General features: G+C 44.9%; 1 protein-coding gene and 1 long non-coding RNA gene across 2 annotated transcripts; one reads left to right on the forward strand and one right to left on the reverse strand.

The window, feature by feature from the left end:
• Positions 1-423: 423 nt before the first annotated feature.
• On the reverse strand, positions 424-4,381 carry LOC115941460 (uncharacterized). The gene is made up of 2 exons (XR_004076218.2): positions 4,158-4,381; positions 424-729 (listed from the first exon to the last, which is right to left on the reverse strand). It is a non-coding gene; the product is annotated as an uncharacterized LOC115941460 (long non-coding RNA).
• Positions 4,382-4,441: 60 nt separating this feature from the next.
• PRDX6 (peroxiredoxin 6) lies at positions 4,442-17,321 on the forward strand. The gene is made up of 5 exons (XM_006734892.3): positions 4,442-4,647; positions 9,241-9,397; positions 13,765-13,911; positions 14,841-14,987; positions 16,333-17,321. The coding sequence occupies exons 1-5, from the start codon at positions 4,553-4,555 to the stop codon at positions 16,459-16,461; spliced, it is 675 nt and encodes a 224-aa protein (XP_006734955.1). The 5' UTR covers positions 4,442-4,552; the 3' UTR covers positions 16,462-17,321.
• Positions 17,322-18,234: the final 913 nt, after the last annotated feature.

Here is an 18,234-nt window from a genome sequence, read left to right on the forward strand (position 1 = left end):
CAAATTCCCTTTCTCCCTGTTTTCCTTCTTTCTTCTGCCTGCCTGCTCTTGTGACTTCTCTGCTCTCTGCTCTCTCTCTTTTCTCTCCCTCTTCCCCTTTCCCCTCTTTCTATGACAGTTTCTGTTATATACAGATATGGAGTTTCACAAATTAATATTCACTGCCCACTCTGTAACCGTAATAAATGCTTCCCCTTAGCACATAGGGCCTCTTATGCTTAACTAAAAGCAGATGAGAGAACTGGTTAACTTACCTCACCACCCTTCAAACAATTCTAAGTTGGCTTGGGGTCTTTAGTTACCCAATAATTATACAATGTCTCTAAATCTAATCCTTTAACCACTTATGAACAAATTTCTCCCCCACCCCCAAAAAATTGTTATTTGTGAAACTTTGTAAGCAGTCTCTTTCAGGGTAAAAAGTAAATTTTCAGGGTGCTTTATTTGGGAAAATAAGTGTCAGAATTTACAACTCCAGAGCCCTGCTGAGTTATTATTCATCATTCCAGCATTTTAACAGCTGTTGTATTTTCATTTTCACTCCCACCTTGGTTTCTTTCCAGATTGCGGATGTCCTGTAGTAGATACAACAGGGAGGAGTGACCACATTACCAAAGATAGAGAAGAGCAGTGGAGAGATTAGCAGCTCTGCTCATACAGCAGGTGGGCAGCACTGTCCGGATCCACACACAAGTTTCCCGTGCACCAGCCTTCTTTCTATTTTTATTTCTGAAATGACAATCAGATTTAACAAGAAAGCTTATAAGAATTGCTTTTAAAAACCTAATTCCACCTCCCTAACATTAATTTCAAGTTTTATGTATCTCCCCCCACCACCCCCCACAACGCATAAGGATTTTTCCCTAGCTACAGTTATCACTAGGGACACGCAGCTCTTTTATTCCCAGCTGGAGGCTGACAAACTTTGTTGTTGTGGCGGCAGGAGGTAGCTAACTGCTTCTCCAGCGAGTCGTGTAATCTAGCCCCATGCCCAGCATGTCTAGTGGGTCACAAATATTTATCAGTAAAATACGGTCAAGCCTTTAGGAGTTCACAACCTAGTTGAGACAATGAGAGAGAGACAGTAAGGCACCGTTGCTCTTCCAAATGGCCATTGCCAATCCTTCCACCTTTTCCTTCAGTCCGTCCAAAGTGGTAAAGGAAGAAGGGCCTACCAGTCAGACAGGAGTCATAGCCCTCTGAAAATCCCAGCAATCCCTTCCTTCCTGCCATCCAGGGGTTATTTCTCAGAACTTCAAGACTCTCCCCAACCCTGCCAGCTGCCAGAAAACATCTTCCTCCCCTGATACCACAGCCTCTTCCCTGTCTGCAGAGTTAATTCCTCCCTTAGACGGTCTCCCTTTTTCACATTCTGGTCTCTCCCTGGAACGCCTTCCTTGGCCCTCCTCCCTGCCTCCTTCCCATGGCGCTTCCTGCTAGCCCTTGGGAAAAGAGCTCTAACTGCTGCCCTCCGGGAGGGACTCAGCCCATGGAGCACCTACCTTCAGTGGCTTTCATATTGCAGCAAAAATTCCAGCACCTATGTCATCAGTCACCGCCTGGGGGAATGTGACTAAACTTTTATTTCACTTCCCTCTCCCAGTATTGCGAACTACAAAATAGTCAACGCAATTATCCTGAAATTTAGATATCCATTTTTTAAAGATATATTTATTTATGGGGGGAGGGGCAGAGGGAGAGGGAATCTGAAGCCGACTCCCCACTGAGCGTGAACCTCAGGAGGGGCTCTATCCCACAACCCATGAGATCATGACCTCAGCGGCCACACAGGACAAACAGTATTCTTACAATTTTGCACATTAAGTGTATGGGACTCTTCTTTCCTTTGACAAAGAAATACGCTCTATCTTTTTCTTCCTTGGAGCATATGGCCCTTGGTCAACCTTTCATTTTCACAATTTTGACAGAGATAGGGATACATTAGGATAGGATTCATTTTCCTCCTAATTCTATTCTAGAAACTATAACAGTGCAAGAGAGGCATTAAAGTGACAATAGACACTAATGTTGATATGTGGTGAGGAACCTTCTGAGTAACAGGGAACATATGCACTCTTAGAAAGCTACTCTCCAGCCACTGTTCACCCACATGCAACGTGGGCCCAGTGTGGCTAGATCTGACTTTCCAGGAGACAGAAATCCAGATATTTTTGTAAAAAGTCCTGTTTTCCGAATGTTGTCAGCTAATTCAAAAGAACTTAAAATGCTGCAGAGGCTAAAGCAAAGAAGCATGCAGGGGCCAAGAAGACTTCCAGTGTGCAGTCTCTGGCACTGCAAATCCTAACAGGCATTTATCTTATTTTATTATATTTGCTTAATTTACAACAGACAGTTCCACAATTATGCTTTTTTTTTTTTTAAGATTTTATTTATTTATTTGACAAAGAGAGACACAGTGAGAGCAGGAACACATGCGGCGGGGGTGGGGAGAGGGAGAAGCAGGCTTCCCGCCGAGCAGGGAGCCCGATGCAGGGCTCGATCCCAGGACCCTGGGATCATGACCTGAGCCAAAGGCAGACGCTTAACGACTGAGCCACTCAGGCACCCCAATTATGCTTTTTCTAGAGATCAATAGTCTATTTCTGTATTCTCCATAGTTATGGTAAATCTGGGTTGTCTACCCTATCCCCATGGCATTAATAATAGTCTATTAAAGTTAAATTACCCTCCTTTCCCTCCTCTCTTTCTACCCCCCTGCAAAAGGAGTTAAGACATAGCACTTTTAAAACCAAAGCTTGGAGTCAAATTAGTTTAGATATGAAATTACAGTAGCTCTATAGCGTTCTCTAGAGTTGCTAGAAATTTTACCAGTAATCTTACTGTAAATCCTTGTTCAGGGGAAAACTGAGTAAATACGGTTAGCAAGCCCGCACACACACCCCACACACAGCACTATGATGAAAACTGAAATCACAGTATGTGAGTCACTTCTCTTAACATTGCTATGTGCCTTCCTTAAGCCTAAGGAGCTCCATGCAGTGAATTTTCCCACTTCTGAACGCCAACCATTTAGCACCCTCCCCCATCAGCATTTACTCTATATTTTTATCATAACTGTATGTACATCTGCCTTCCCTGTAAGAGCAGGGACTGTAGCTCTTCACTGTATCACCAGGCCTGGAACAGTGCCTCCCACACAGTTTGCAAAGCAAGAGGTACTGCATAAGCCATTATCATCAGCCAAATAATAGCTACCATTTCCAGAGCACTTACTATGTGCCAAGTAGTTTACCTACATCATCCTAGAGGCTTTCCCAGATCAGACCATCCAATCCAAAGCAGCTCCCCAGCCACCCTCTAGCACAGAACCTTATTTTATTTCTCTAAATAGGATTTACTGCTATCTAATATATTCTGGTTTATTATGTCTCCCCTACTAGAAGGAAAGCTCCAAGAGACCAGTCATTTTGTCTGCCTCATGCTTGGCACATAGCAAATAAATGAATCTAAACTTCCCACTTCCTTGGGTGGCAGAGTTGACTTGCACACAGCAGATCGCAATAAGTATGCTTTAAAACGTATATGCAGATTTCAGGGGTACCTGGGTGGTTCAGTCCCATGAGCAACTAACTCCTGGTTTCCGCTGAGGTCATGATCTCATGGGTTGTAGGATAGAGCCCCTCCTGGGGTTCACGCTCAGCGGGGAGTCGGCTTCAGATTCCCTCTCCCTCTCCCCCTCCCCCCATAAATAAATATATCTTTAAAAAATGGATATCTAAATTTCAGGATAATTGCGTTGACTATTTTGTAGTTCGCAATACTGGGAGAGGGAAGTGAAATAAAAGTTTAGTCACATTCCCCCAGGCGGTGACTGATGACATAGGTGCTGGAATTTTTGCTGCAATATGAAAGCCACTTCCTCTGACATAAGGTCCCCTACATGTCTGGGTCTTGCCACATCCTCTGATACAGAGTTCATGACAGCTAGCCTGGCTGGGGTGGTCAGGATTCCAGAAGCTCACACTTAAAGAGGGGTAAGTGGAGGGGTCAGGAGACCGAGCGTGAACGTACAGGAGAACCTCCGCGGATTCGTCATCCCGCACCCCGATTCTCCGCCTCGGGGCTCCCCTTCTACTGCGCTCCGCTTCCTTGCACCTTCAAAGCCCGGACGCACTGCAGGATCAAATCTAGCTCACCTCCAAGCCTCCAGGGGGTAAGGTCCCTGAGTCCAACGTCACGTGAGTGGAGACGCGGGCGGATGCCCGCAGGCTCCGGGCCCGTTCCGAGGCAGCCGACCAGTGCCTAGAGCTCATCCACCTTTGCCCCGCCCCTCGCTCGGGAGGTCCGGACCCTCCCTCGCACCCGCGCGGACCTCGGCTCGGTCCACCCGGCCCGCGGCCAGGTCCAGTCCCGACCCTCTCCTGCCACGGCCCCGCCCACCTAGACTCCGCCTCTGACCCCGCCCACTCCGCCCGCGTCCCACCCCTCGCGGCCGCGCTTACTCTGCTGCCGGTAGCTACACCGCCAGAGCCGGCAAGCTGGTGGCTGTCGCTGCTGCGCGTCCTTGTCTTACCGCGTCACCGCTGCCGCCATGCCCGGAGGTCTCCTTCTCGGGGACGAGGCTCCCAACTTCGAGGCCAATACTACCGTCGGCCGCATCCGTTTCCACGACTATCTAGGAGACTCGTAAGTGGCCACCTCATAGCCCTGCCTTGGCCTCGGGTTACGCCCGGCCTCGGAGGTGCCTTTCCTATTTCTTCTCCCTTCCGTCCTCCTTCCCGCTCAGCCTCCTGCTCGCCGCCCGCCTCCTCCCCGCACCGGTTCCTGCACGTGCCTCTGGCCGAGTGGCCCCTGCCCCGCGTCGGCCGAGCGCTGCTGGGGGCCGGCCACTGGACCCCCCCCTCCCGCCTGCGGCCCCCGCGTGGCTGAGCTAGCTCCGCGGCGGGAAAGGGGGAGGGGAGCGAAATTGGGTTCCCGCAGGTCCGGGAACCGGAGGCGGATGCGGAGGGTTGGTTGCCTATCTCACTCGGTTTGGTGAGCGGTGCCAAGTAGCGCGGTCAAGCCGAGGCCCAGCGGGGGCAAGGGTCGGGCGGCATCAGCGGTCACGTCCCGGGATTCGTGCCCAGGGTCGCACCTCCCTCCCTGCGTTCTGGAATTTGCTCCCTGGGGAAGGTGGGTGTTTCAGGCCAGTCTGAAGACACTGCTGCTGGCTGAAGGCTCGGGACGGCCCAGCGCGTTATCTGAAGTCCTGCTTGCTGCACTGGCGTTTCAGGCTTCTCGACACAAAAAGTAAAATTTAAAACCACCAGCTGCCAAATAACTGGCTGAAAGACTTGTTGTCCAGAGCCTCCTGCCGGGGCTGGGATATGATTTGATAACAGCTCTGGGAGGAACCAAGAACACTCTGTATGTAGGTGTGCCCTTCATTCCAGAACTTGCAGCACTGTGAGGGGAGGGCTTTCTGAGGTTGCTCCGCGGCGGTGGCCGGTTCTTGGCGCCGCAATAGGCAGGCTCTTGCGGGCGCCAGGACGCTTGTCCCTCCCCGCTTTGGAGACCCTTTTGTTTCCCAGTGGTGTGCCCCTTACCGCTTCCTGCCCCTGCTGCCTTGCTTCCCGCATGTGGCCTTGCTGGTGATAGCCAGATCTGGCCTGGCAGTCAGACCGTCATGACTGGGAGTAGGTCGGCGTTGCCCTGGTTTTCCATTCTACAGCTCCTGAATCAGCAAGCTGTCAAGTTGCTTAGTTTTAATCTGAAACATCCCAAAGATGTGTCGTTATATTCTGGAGTTCCAGCAGCCCCACCACACTGGTTTTCCTTTTTTTTTTTTTTTTAATTATTGAAGGATAATTGGCGTACAGTGTTTATTAGCTTCAGGTGTACAGCAGAGTAATTAGAGAATTCTGTACATTACTCAGTGCTCATCACAGTGAGTGTTGTCACCGTGTGTCACCATACTTTACAGTATTATTGACTGTATTCCCCATGCTGTACTTTTCATATCCATGACTTACATATTCTATAACTGCAGGTTTGTACCTCTTAATCCCCTTCATCTATTTCACCCATCCTCCCACCGCCTCTAGCAACCGCTGGTTCTTTGTATGTATGACTCTGTCCTGGCTTTTTGTTTGTGTGTTCATTTTACACTGTGATGTTGTAAGGCTTAACAATTCCTCCATGATTTGTATCCTTTTTATATACAGCATCCAGGTATATGTGTCTGTAGGCAGAGAGAGGGAATTTTATGAGATTAATCAATAACTGGATGGGGCTATGCAGAGAACCTGCATTTTAGGCCTACGCATCCCCTTACAATCCCTTAAATCCATTGTCCAGCCACTGATTAAGGGAAGAGCTAAGCTCTGTGAAAGAGAGAACTAGGCTAGAAAAAAAGATGAGAACTGGAACATTCAGACATTAAAGGTAGGAAAAGACCTCAGACATACAGATTGTATCCAATCTCATAATCTAGGTGTTAGTATTTCTCCAAAAGTCCATGGGATTTTCAGGGTATGTTCCTTCCCATTCCCATCTATAGCCCATACAACAAAATCTTACCAGAACTCTTAGATTGTATAGATTAAAGATAAATATTAACATACTATAGCAATAATTATAAATGCTATCACTATTTAAGCTAACCCTAACCCTAATTTTTGGGTTTCCTCTTGTTGTTGCTTATTGGCCCCTGGATCTATCTTGATTTCATTAAAAGTAGTACCTTCTCAGGGAGCCACCAGTAGGAAGATGAGAAAAATACCTGCATTTATAAACAAGTAGTATAACAAGTCGGCCTCAGATAAGGCATGGGGTAGTATTCCCTCCCCTACCCCAAAAAGAAGTTTGAGCTCTTTATATAATTATAACATATTGATTTTGCCTAATACAATTTTTCCCAACTCCATTCTGTGTGTGATCTTAATTCAGATGCCACTTTTTGATCCAGGTGTTTTTTGGAGAAAAAAATAATAATAATTTCAAACAATACAGGTATCTGCCCTACCTCTGACAATTGGAAACAGCTAAGGGGTTTGGGTGCTGCATTTGGTGAGTTTAATGAGCTTTATCACTATTTTTGTATGTATGTGGTAGAAGCAGCTACTTTACAGTACATTTTCACCAAACAAAACGTGTTTTCCTGGGGTTTTCTGGGGGTGAGTAGGGACCCTTCCCTTAAAGGAGGAAACCTTTTGTCTTTTGAAAATAAGGAAGGAAATGGGATAATGTAATTGAACTACTCTTAAGAGCACAGTAGGGAGACTTAGAGGGGAAGGCAGGCCGAAGTAAGACATTCTGTTATCCCATTCCTAGCCACATGGCAAACTGGAGTTTGGCTTCTGAGGGGTGCAGGTTGTCAAGTGGCTTAAATTCAGTTCCTTAGCATGATTCAGCAAAACTTCTCGACACACAATGGAAAGAGTATGTCTCACACTTGTAATTCATCAACCCTGTAACAACACAGGAAGAAATGTCCTGTTTATTTTTTTCTCAACTCCTGGAGACTCTCTTAAGTCTCATCTGACCCTTAAGCCGATCCTTTTCCATAGAATCTAAGGCCTAGATTTTACCCATGCCTGGATTATTTCTTTCAAAAGATGAATGTCCCTCTTACTGCCCTTCATAAAAAAGTAAATCTACCACAATCCTCCAGAATCTTAAAAATATTACCTCTCTCCCATCCAAGTACCAACCAGGCCCGACCCTGTTTAGCTTCCGAGATAAGACTAAAATATTACCTCTCTTCCCAGTCTTGCCATAGGGCCTTCTATCCTTTTTATGGGAAGGCTTTTCCTTTCCTGAAGCCCTGGGAGTCCAAGTGGCAGATGTAGGTGGAAAGGAGGTACCCTTGTGTCTGCTTTTGTTCTTTGTGCTTCAGGAAACTTGGCAAACTTTGAGAGGTCAGCTTGGCATCTAGGCTAGATTTAGTAATCTACTAGTTTAGGATCCTGGTTTGTTTGTTTGTTTTTTTAAGATTTTATTTATTTATTTGACAGTGTAAGCACAAGCAGGGGGAGCAGCAGAGAGAGGGAGAAGCAGGCTTCCCACTGAGCAAGGAGCCCAATGCGGGACTCGATCCCAGGACCCCGGGATCATGACCTGAGTTTAACCCACTGAGCCCCCCGGGCGCACTTTTTTTTAAAAGATAGTTTAGGATTCTGGTTTAACGTACATCAACAAGGGTCGTGGAAAACCGAGTGTTAAATTTTCCTTTTCAGTCAGAAGAGTAGCTTCTGTTGCCGAAGAGAAGGAAGTGGTAGTCCAAAAGTTCTTGGTGACTTGAAATGTGCTTAAAATCTATACAAAGTTTTACCTTAGGCAATGATGATTTAGATACTAGGATTTACCTAAGAATCTGTAGTTTTAAAAATCTGTTGTAGGCTCTCAGTTTTCTGCCCACTTGGTCTAAAGCAGGAAGAAAAAGAAACTGCAAACGAAGAGACAGGTAAAACAGCTATTTCGTCAGGGTGCAAAGACTGGGTGTCCTGTTTGGCAGGCTAGGTCAGGAAAGCCTACTTACAAAAGTTTTTATATCCATTCACTACACAGAAGCCAAGTGTCAACTTTAATTTTACATATAAATAGGGGATAGAAGCCTATTTATTTCAGATTACATAACCTGCTTATTATTGCAATCAGGCATTTGTTTGGATTGGGGCACATTGGGACATCAATTGTTGAAGCTAAATGTCAGGGTCTCTGTGCCTAGAAAAAAAAAATAGGAGTAAGCAGGGGGAGGGGAATTTATTTCAATAAGCTTGTTGGTTTAAATAGCACAGATTTTATGAGCTGAAAAGAGTCAGGGTGGCCCTATAGTTATTAAAGGAGGCAAGACCCTTAAATTAGAGTCTTTTAAGACATTTATCATGTGGAATTGGGCATTAAACATGGGCTTTTCTGGAAGTAAGAAGATCAGAAAGCATTCCTCGACAAAAATCTAAAAGTAATTGTCCTCATAAGCATTCATTTAAAAAAGAAAGTCGGGGCGCCTGGGTGGCTCAGTTGTTAAGTGTCTGCCTTCGACTCAGGTCATGATCCCAGAGTCCTGGGATCGAGCCCCACATCGGTCTCCCTCCTCTGCGGGAAGCCTGCTTCTCCCTCCTTCTCCCTCTGCTGCTCCCCCTGCTTGTGTGCTCTCTCTGACAAATAAATAAATAAAAATCTTTTTAAAAAATAAATAAAAAAGAAAGTCATTTTTGACCTAGGATTTGTGATTTCTCATTCTACATTGATGGTGATAACCTCTCCAGTAAGTTGTGACTTCCTCTTCCTTTCTTTCAGATGGGGCATTCTCTTCTCCCACCCTCGGGATTTTACCCCCGTGTGCACCACAGAGCTTGGCAGAGCTGCGAAGCTGGCACCAGAATTTGCCAAAAAGAACGTTAAGATGATTGCCCTTTCGGTGGACAGTGTCGAAGACCATCTTGCCTGGAGCAAGGTATAGTACCCGTTGGCATGTGCTTTGAAATTATAGATCAATTTCTAAATTATATAGAGTAGCTTGGTTTTGGGTTTGTTTTTTTATTTTTTATTTAAATTCAATTTAGTTAACATACAGTGTATTATTAGTTTCAGGGGTAGAATTTAATGATTCGTCAGTTGCATGTAACACCCAGTGCTCATTACATCACGTGCCCTCCTTAATGTCCATCACCCAGTTACCCCAGCCCCCCACCCACCTCCACCTCCAGCAACCCTCAATTTGCTTCCTATAGTTAAGAGTCTCTTATGGTTTGCCTCCCATTCTGTTTTTATCTTTATTTTTCCTTCCCTTCCCCTATGTTCATCTGTTTTGTTTCTTAAATTCCACATATGAGTGGAATTATATGGTACTTGTCTTTCTCTGACTGACTTACTTTGCTTAGCATAATACCCTCTAGTTCCATCCATGTCATTGCAAATGGCAAGATTTCATTCTTTCTGATGGCTGCATAATATTCCAGTGTGTGTGTGTATACCACATCTTCTTTATCCATTCATCGGTTGATGGACATCTGGGCTCTTTCCATGTTTTGGCTATTGTGGACATTGCTGCTATAAACACTGGGGTGCATGTGCCCCTTCAAATCACTGTTTGCATTCTTTGGGTAGATACCCAGTAGTGCAATTGCTGGGTCATAGGGTGGCTCTATTTTTAACTTTTGGAGGAACCTCCATACTATTTTCCAGAGTAACTGCACCAGTTTGAATTCCCACCAGCAGTGTAAGAGGGTTCCCCTTTCTCCACATCCTTGCCAACATCTGTTGTTTCCTGAGTTACTAATTTTTTTTTTTTTTGTAAGATTTTATTTATTTATTTGAGACAGAGAGCATGAGAGGGAGGAGGGTCAGAGGGAGAAGCAGACTCCCTGCCGAGCAGGGAGCCCGATGCGGGACTCGATCCCGGGACTCCAGGATCATGACCTGAGCCGAAGGCAGTCGCTTAACCAACTGAGCCACCCAGGCGCCCTGAGTTACTAATTTTTAGAGTAGCTTGGTTTTTTGAGGTAAAGGTACAAGTAACCTCAGATTCAAACTTCACTGATTATGTGAAAATCTGACTTAGACCGCACTGTGACCTCCACCTTGCTAAATGCTAGGTTCGCAGCCCTAATCTTTCTTGGCCTACAAGCAGTCTTCAACCCGCTGATCGCTGTAGATTCTGAAACATTTTTCTCTCTTGGCTTCCAGATACCACATCTCTAGCTATTCCTGTTTATGCTCAGACTGAGTTCCATCATCTCCTAATTTCTGCTGAAGTTGCCCTGGATGCGTTTCTTGGATGCCTTCTCTTTCTACCTACATCCTTCCCCTTGGTGAACTCACCCACTCACATCTGAATGCTGTGATTCCCAAATTTCCATCTCTAGGCCAGGCTCTGCTGGCTTCCAGACCAGGACAACCAGTGCCAACTCAGCCTCTCCCCTGGGCTGTCCCATCATCTCACACCTAGTATATCAAACACGGGGTTCCTTTTCTTAATCCAAGGTCTTACTCCTCTTAGCTAATGGACACTGCATCTTCATAGTTGCTCAGGCCAAAGAGCCAGGCGTCATCCTCAATGCCTCTGGTTTTTCTGTATCCATGTCTGATTCATCAGGAAACTCGTCTACTCCACCTTAAAATTATCCAGAATCCTATTTGGAAGACTCTTTACCCAGTTATCTTTGTGGCTCGCCCTCCCCTCTTTCTGGTCTTGACTCAAATGACACCTCATTAAAGCCTTCCCATGGCCTCCTTATCTAAGATTATAACGCCCCTCCAGCCCCCTCTGGTTAATTTTCTCCTTAGCACTTGTCACCATCTAAAAGAAAATGCTCTGCAAATCGCTAGTTTCGTTTGTTCATTTGTCCGCACCCAGCAGAGTGGAGGCTCGGCGGGGCCGACTGCCATTCTGTGCACTGCTGAGCAGTGCTTGGCACCCAGTACGTCAATGCGTGGCACCCAGTATGTCCTAGGCAGTCGGTCTGTACGTGTGGAATGCGTGAACTGAAGGAATTGCCTACTTGCAACAAAAGGATTTACTTGGACAATGAATGTGGTAGTCTAGGCTTAACTCAAGAATATTTTGATGACTTTGCTACGATGTGTGCCACTAAATAATGCTGATAGGTAAGCTTGGAGGGCCGCTTACCGTGTACCACGCGGTATGTCAGGCCCTTCACGTACAACTGAATAAAAGGTACGGTCCTGACTTGTGAGTTGGCCACCTGGGGCTGCATCCCCTGGCCGTCTCACGCTCGTTGATTCTCAGTGTCAGATTAGAAGAACTGTATCAGGAGAAAAGACAAGGGCATTGCTCTTTCTTGGGGTGGAATTTTTTCTCATTCCTTACTTCTGGCTGTGAATAGCGGCTGCATTCCTACAGCGGTCTCACAGGCCATTTCTCATTTGTGTCCAGGAACAGCCCTTTGAGGGAGGTGTGTAGTTCGTGCCCTCGTATTTGCCCATGGGAATACCTTTTCCTTCTTCCACAGAGTTGGAGGGACTTGCTCAGGATGGTCCTGCTGGAAAATGATGGCAGTGCAGTTGAAACCTCACACCGATGCTGTTTGTGATATTAGATGCTAGAGGGCAGGCATTAGCCTGATTTAGGATAGAATAAAGCCAAAGCATGTGGTTCTTTGGTGTTCCTGGATGTCACGGAATACCCATTGGGCAAGTGGCAGTGTTGACAATTATTACGGTATAGCAATGGTTAAAACTAGGAATCACTGAAGGAAGAGCTTATCATCTATTGTATAACACCTCTTAAAGTATAGCAATGTGAGTGTGCTCAGGTTCATTTCAGCTGGTGAGCTTCTGCCTCAGAATTTTCACGGTGGGGATTGCATTCAATAGAAGACACTTCCCAATTATCCGAAGCAGCGGCCAGAATTTGACGTTCAGCTGGTTAAATAGGAAAATTCGGGGTGCCTCTCGCATGAAGCCATATGGATCATTTTTTAGGTGTGGTGACTTGAAGGGAGCCAGTGACTAGAGAAGAGAAGTTAAGATAATAAAATTAAGGAACATGTTCAAAATGTGCTGTTATCCATTTCAGAATTCATCGATGCCACTCTTACCCTGTCACGTCTCTGTGGAGAAATTAAAGATTCTAGAACTGCCATGACATCCACCCGATTTACTTTCAAGTCTCCACATAATAAATAAACCTCATTCCAACTTTAAATCCTCTTTTCCGCTACTTCCTAAAACTCTGCCCGGCTAAGTGACTCACTCTCTTCTCAATTCTTTATGCTCATACTTGCCTTCTTATTTCATTAATAGTGCTCCCCTTACCTGTGAAAATCTGATCCAGCCTCCAAGGCCCCAGGCCGAAGTCTTTCCTGAAGTCTCAACTAACTCAGCAGACCTATAAATGGGGACCAGTATACCTCAGCGTTCACAATCTGCCATTTACATGTTAAAATCTTGCATTTGCTGCTACTTCATAGGGGAATCATCTGAACCAAAGGAGACATGTCTCTGAAGGCAGGAACTTTGCTCATCCACCCTGCTGACCCCACTTTAAGTGCTATATCGATGCTTCATCAAATAATGAAGCTAGATTTTTTTTTTTCCCCAAAGACTTCTAGGGATAGGAAAAATAGAAGTGAATGAGTGCAATTAACTAGGGGAAGAAAACAGAGTAGGGGGGAGAGTACATTATTGTCTTTCAGTTCAGACCTGAAATGCTTTGTTTTCTATGTGGATTTCACCCTAGTGTAAATTTACCTCTGCCTTTCCACCCATAAAATTTACGTTTTACTTATCCTTAAAGTACATAATCAACTCTCTCTTCTTGGGTTTGCTTTAAGTTTTGTGATTTTTTTTTTTTTTCCATTTCTTGATAATCTGCCTTCCAGTAGCATCGTGTCTGGGTCAGGGTACTTAGCGGGCAGGGACCAGATCTATAGAATTATCTCTGCATGTGGTATTATTTCTAGATGTGATGGACTTAATGAACCCATTATTTCTAATGGTGTTTACTTGTTGCATATCCTGAGGTACATTGGATTGGGATCTACCTCTATAGTATTCAACTTTGCTGCTTTCTTGCTGCTTCAAGCAGTAAAAGCATGCCAATTTTTAAGAGAACTGGGCATGAAAAGGGTCTATGGTTATAACCTAAGTAACCTAAGTACTGTACCACACTGTTCTTTCTGTCAGTGACTGATTGGGATGAGGAGCGTTCATTCATTCATTTTCATACTCAAATTGCTTAGAGAAAATGATGATTGTGGTCCTCTTCCCTATCTTGCAAGATAATAGCCGTTAACTGTGATTGAATTCCGAAGATGTGCTTGGTTTAGATTTCTTTTTCCTCTCTCACCTGCATTTCAGGATATCAATGCTTACAACGGTCAGGAGCCCACAGAAACATTACCTTTCCCTATCATTGATGATAAGAGTCGGGACCTTGCCATCCTGTTAGGCATGCTGGACCCGGTGGAGAAGGACGAAAAGGGCATGCCTGTGACAGCGCGTGTGGTGAGTCCTAGAAATCCATTATCGAGTCCTCATGACCGGCCAGGGTCTATGTCTAATTGAGTGCTTGCACCAACTCCTGGAAATAGGGGAATATCTCCAATTACAAAATAACTGTATTAATGGCAGTCTCACTGACCGTCTGTACTGCTAATGCAAATAAAGTTTTCAGCTAAATTTTTAAGTTGCTGAATTTGACAGCTTTTGGAAATCTACATAAAATAAGTAGTTGTCCTAAGATGTAATCTAGAAATGAGGAATCTTTTCTTCAGCTCTCCTGACAGCCCTCTCTTCAAAGTGGTGGGCCATACCCTTTTCCATAAGGCAGCTCTGGTTTGGAATTCCTATTTGTTCGGAATTCCTATTTGTTCTGTCCTTACCCACTCCAGAACAAACTTAGTCCCTCATCTGCAAAACTGTACAACTATTTGAGGACCAGTATCAACTCCCATTAGTATATTTTTTAAGATAACCATCCCTAGTTAACATAGTACCCTCCCGAGGCCTTTCCGGATTCAATTTGCATATCAGTTTTTGTACTGAGCCAGCCAGAGCCAAGAGAATTCCCTTCTAAGTTTAGAAAAATAACATGGAGGGGCGCCTGGCTGGCTCAGTCGGTAGAGCATGTGACTCTTGATCTTGGGGTTGTGAGTTCAAGCCCCATGCTGGGTGTAGAGATCACTTAAAAATAAAAAATAAATCTTAAAAAAAAGAAAAATAACATGGAGAAGAAAATTACCTAAACTCCAGCCACCCAGGTTAACAGTTTGATGTATCCTTCTAGGTGTTGGAGGGTGGGGGGTGTTTTGTGTGTTTTTATTTTTATTTTTAACAGCCTTGAACATTTCTGATGACTTAAGAGCTTTCAAAGAGGCTTTAACATCAAAAACACTTCAAGAATTCTTCTATTTATGCATTTGTGTGCTTTGCAGGTGTTTATTTTTGGTCCTGATAAGAAACTGAAGCTGTCTATCCTCTATCCAGCGACCACTGGCAGGAACTTTGATGAGATTCTCAGAGTAATTACCTCTCTCCAGCTAACGGCAGAAAAGAGGGTTGCCACCCCAGTTGATTGGAAGGTAAAGATACTCACCTTGCCTGCAACGCCTAAGGGGCTGGTCTCTCAATGGCTATCTTCAGGGTCTTTGTTACATGGGGCTCTTTTTCTGGTATGCAGACACACTGGCTGGACTTCTCATGGCTGAGTTTCAGATTTGCTGTGAGGCCATTGTCAAGGTCTTTAACACCTTTTATTATAAAATACAAACTCCCTATATTGCTTCCTAAATTTTAGATCATGTGACCAAATTAATTGGTCAGAATGATGCCTTTCAATAAAAGAATTTTTTTAAAAAACCTTTAACCCTTCCCCAAACTAGCAAAATGATGGCAGAATATTTATAGCTAGACTTAGATTGGCCACTTAAGTCATGGCTATAAAACTCTGTGGTGTATTAATGTCATGGAGCATTTCATTTCTCTTAAGCTTCATTCAGTCTTTTAAACTCATGTAGAATTCTTGGAATCCTGTTCATAAACTTTTAATCTCTACGATTTCTGCAAAAGGTAGGACAGGGCTATCAGAAGGGTATCTTCACATAGCTACATTTTTAAAATATGCTAACCTGAATACCAGGTTGTGTTGTTTTGTTCTTCCTGGCAGGCGAATCACTTAAATTCTGTATATCATCCACCAAACATGCGTCTACTGAGCCTGGGCAGTGGGCACTGGGATACAGCAGCAAACAATATAAATATAAACGTAAATAGAAGTCCCTGCCCTCCTAGAGCTTACACTCCAGTGGGTGGAGACAAACAGTAAGCAAGTTTACTGTGTTAGGTGACAGTGAGTGTGACAGAATAATCAAGCAGAGGTGGAGAGAATAGGAACGCAGGGGTGGGAGAGTTGGTTTTATAATTGGCTGTCAAGGAAGGCCTTTCTCTGAAGGGACCTTTGGGAAGGACACAAAGAAAGCAAGGGACCAAGCCATGGGTATTTATGAGAGAAGAACACTGCAGGCAGAAGGAAGAGCTAATGAAAGCGAGCATGGTAGGTTCAAGAAACAGAAGACAAGCCAGCGTGCCTGGAAGGGAAGGAGCAGGAAATGGGGTGAGGAGCCAGGGATGAGAGAGGAGGCAGGAATCATTCACACAGGGCAGCAATAAGGACTTACAATTAACATTTTAAAGTGTGGTGCCAAGCCATCACAGGGTTTAAAATAAGACTACTTGTTAAGATAGGGAAATAGTTCCCTCTCGAAAGTGTCAAAGATCAACCTGTGAAAACAAAATTCCTCAGAGGAGAGAGAGTAACCAATACTGAGTTCTTCTCATGAGCACCTGTAGCTACTTGTCTAAAGTCACCTCTTGCCTTTAGGCTTCTCTGTAAGATTGGATTTCACCATTCTCAATGTCTTCCAATAGGTTGGAGATAGCGTGATGGTTCTTCCAACCATCCCTGAAGATGAAGCCAAAAAACTCTTCCCTAAAGGAGTCTTCACCAAAGAGCTCCCATCAGGCAAGAAGTACCTCCGCTACACGCCCCAGCCCTAGTCTCTCCGAGGAGCTGGTGCAGGGGCTGTTGGCCGAGCTCAGTGAGCCGGACGATGCCGGCTGCCAGTCCTGTTCTGCAGCTGTTCCATAGAAACATCCTGGTGTGATCGCAGCGAGGGTCTTTAGGTTGCTCTGCTACTGGCTTATTAAATGAAAATGGCACTAAAAATCTCTTGGGATCCTTTACTCTGTGCCTTCACCAGCATTCAACTCTGTTCATATACCTTAGCACTCTCCTCCGCTGACTCTCTGAAATACAGTCCATGTGAGAGGCTCAAATCTTGGATCTGTACGAGCTTTGGGATCAGTGAGGTAGCGCGGTTGAAAAAGCCTGCTTTGCTCCATCATAGAATGACTATCTGTTTTTCAGCTGTTCTAATCAAATCCAGAACTTGAGGTTCAGATTCCTCTGTGATATGTGAGTATATAACCCCAAAACTAAGAGTATCCAGGTGTTCTTCACTGTTCGGTGTTTGGATCATAGCAGGGGCAAAAAACCTTTCAATTCTATACTTTTTCGGTAGATAACTGAAGTGGGATGAGCAGGGGGAAGGATCTTTAAATATTTTGCTCTAAAGAAAATGTTTCAATAAATTCCTGTCAAAAGAGGGAGGCTGTGGAGAAGCCTCCACTTGCCTGCGGGGAGGCGTACCGGGTGCCATGTGCCTTTCATACAAAGTATTTCCATCTGTCGGTCTGCTCTGCGCTGATGGACGCAAGCAAGGGCACACCTCGGGAAGAGAGGAGAAGAGGATGGAAGATATTTTATCATAGAACTTTTCTTGCAGTGAGGGCAGTGGGGCTGTTTCTGATTCTTGGTTTTTTGGGGATCAGCAAATAAATCCTTTGCTAGAACTGGATCAGAGAATTCTGTCGTCACGTTCTGAAGCACTCAGGTAGACACCGTCCTGCAGGGCAGAGGCTTGCTAGCATTGGTACTGCTGCTTTTCTCCAAAGGCAGATCCGTAAGATTTCATATAATGAAAAGCCAGGAACAGCTGACGAACCAGTGATTTCACCACAACTCTTGGCCCACTTTGCTCCTTCCTGTTACTTCCCTGGGTCCTTCAGTTTGTGGATCCTGCTAGAAAGAGCTCTCCTGACGTATTACTTTAATTGGATGACTAGGCTTAAGAATATAAATCTCGAGGAGAATAGTACATCTGTGCTTTTCGCGAAAGAATACCAACTACTCTGAGCTCATGGTCTCTCGGACTTTTATTAGACTGTGCTAATACGTCCGGGGTTTAGAAAGAAGTGTCCCATACCTGGTGGAGTCTCTTGCATGGAGCCCTTTATATTTTTATTGAGTGTAATAATATAAAACATGATGCCTGGTGCCAGGTGTTGGACAAGTCATTAAGTCTAGTTTCCTTGAACTCTCCACATGTAAAATTTGAGTGACACCAGGAAGGTTGAGAATGGAGTGAAAATTCCAAGTTACCCAGTATCCTGAAGAATGCTGGTCTGAAAGACAAGAGGACTGGTGTCCTGCTCTCACCTCTTAAGTCACAGTATATTTTGCCCTTAAAGAACTAATACCTGGTCCTAACTAATCCCGGGATCCTTGGTCCCCTGTCACCTCCCCAGCTATTAGATTCCTCGCTGTTCTCATCCGTTGGCTGTTTGACACCTCTAGTCCTTGTCTCTTGGACAGTATGGCTTCAACTTTCTTTCATGGGGACAGTTCAAAGTCTAAATCTCCAACAGTAATTATCCGGACCTGAGTGTTGGTCTTTACTAACCAATGGAACATGTCCCATTGAATTTGCA

This window comes from Leptonychotes weddellii, chromosome 6 (assembly GCF_054177405.1).
Source record: "Leptonychotes weddellii isolate Sample4059 chromosome 6, ASM5417740v2, whole genome shotgun sequence".
In the NCBI taxonomy this organism is placed as follows: Eukaryota; Metazoa; Chordata; class Mammalia; order Carnivora; family Phocidae; genus Leptonychotes; species Leptonychotes weddellii.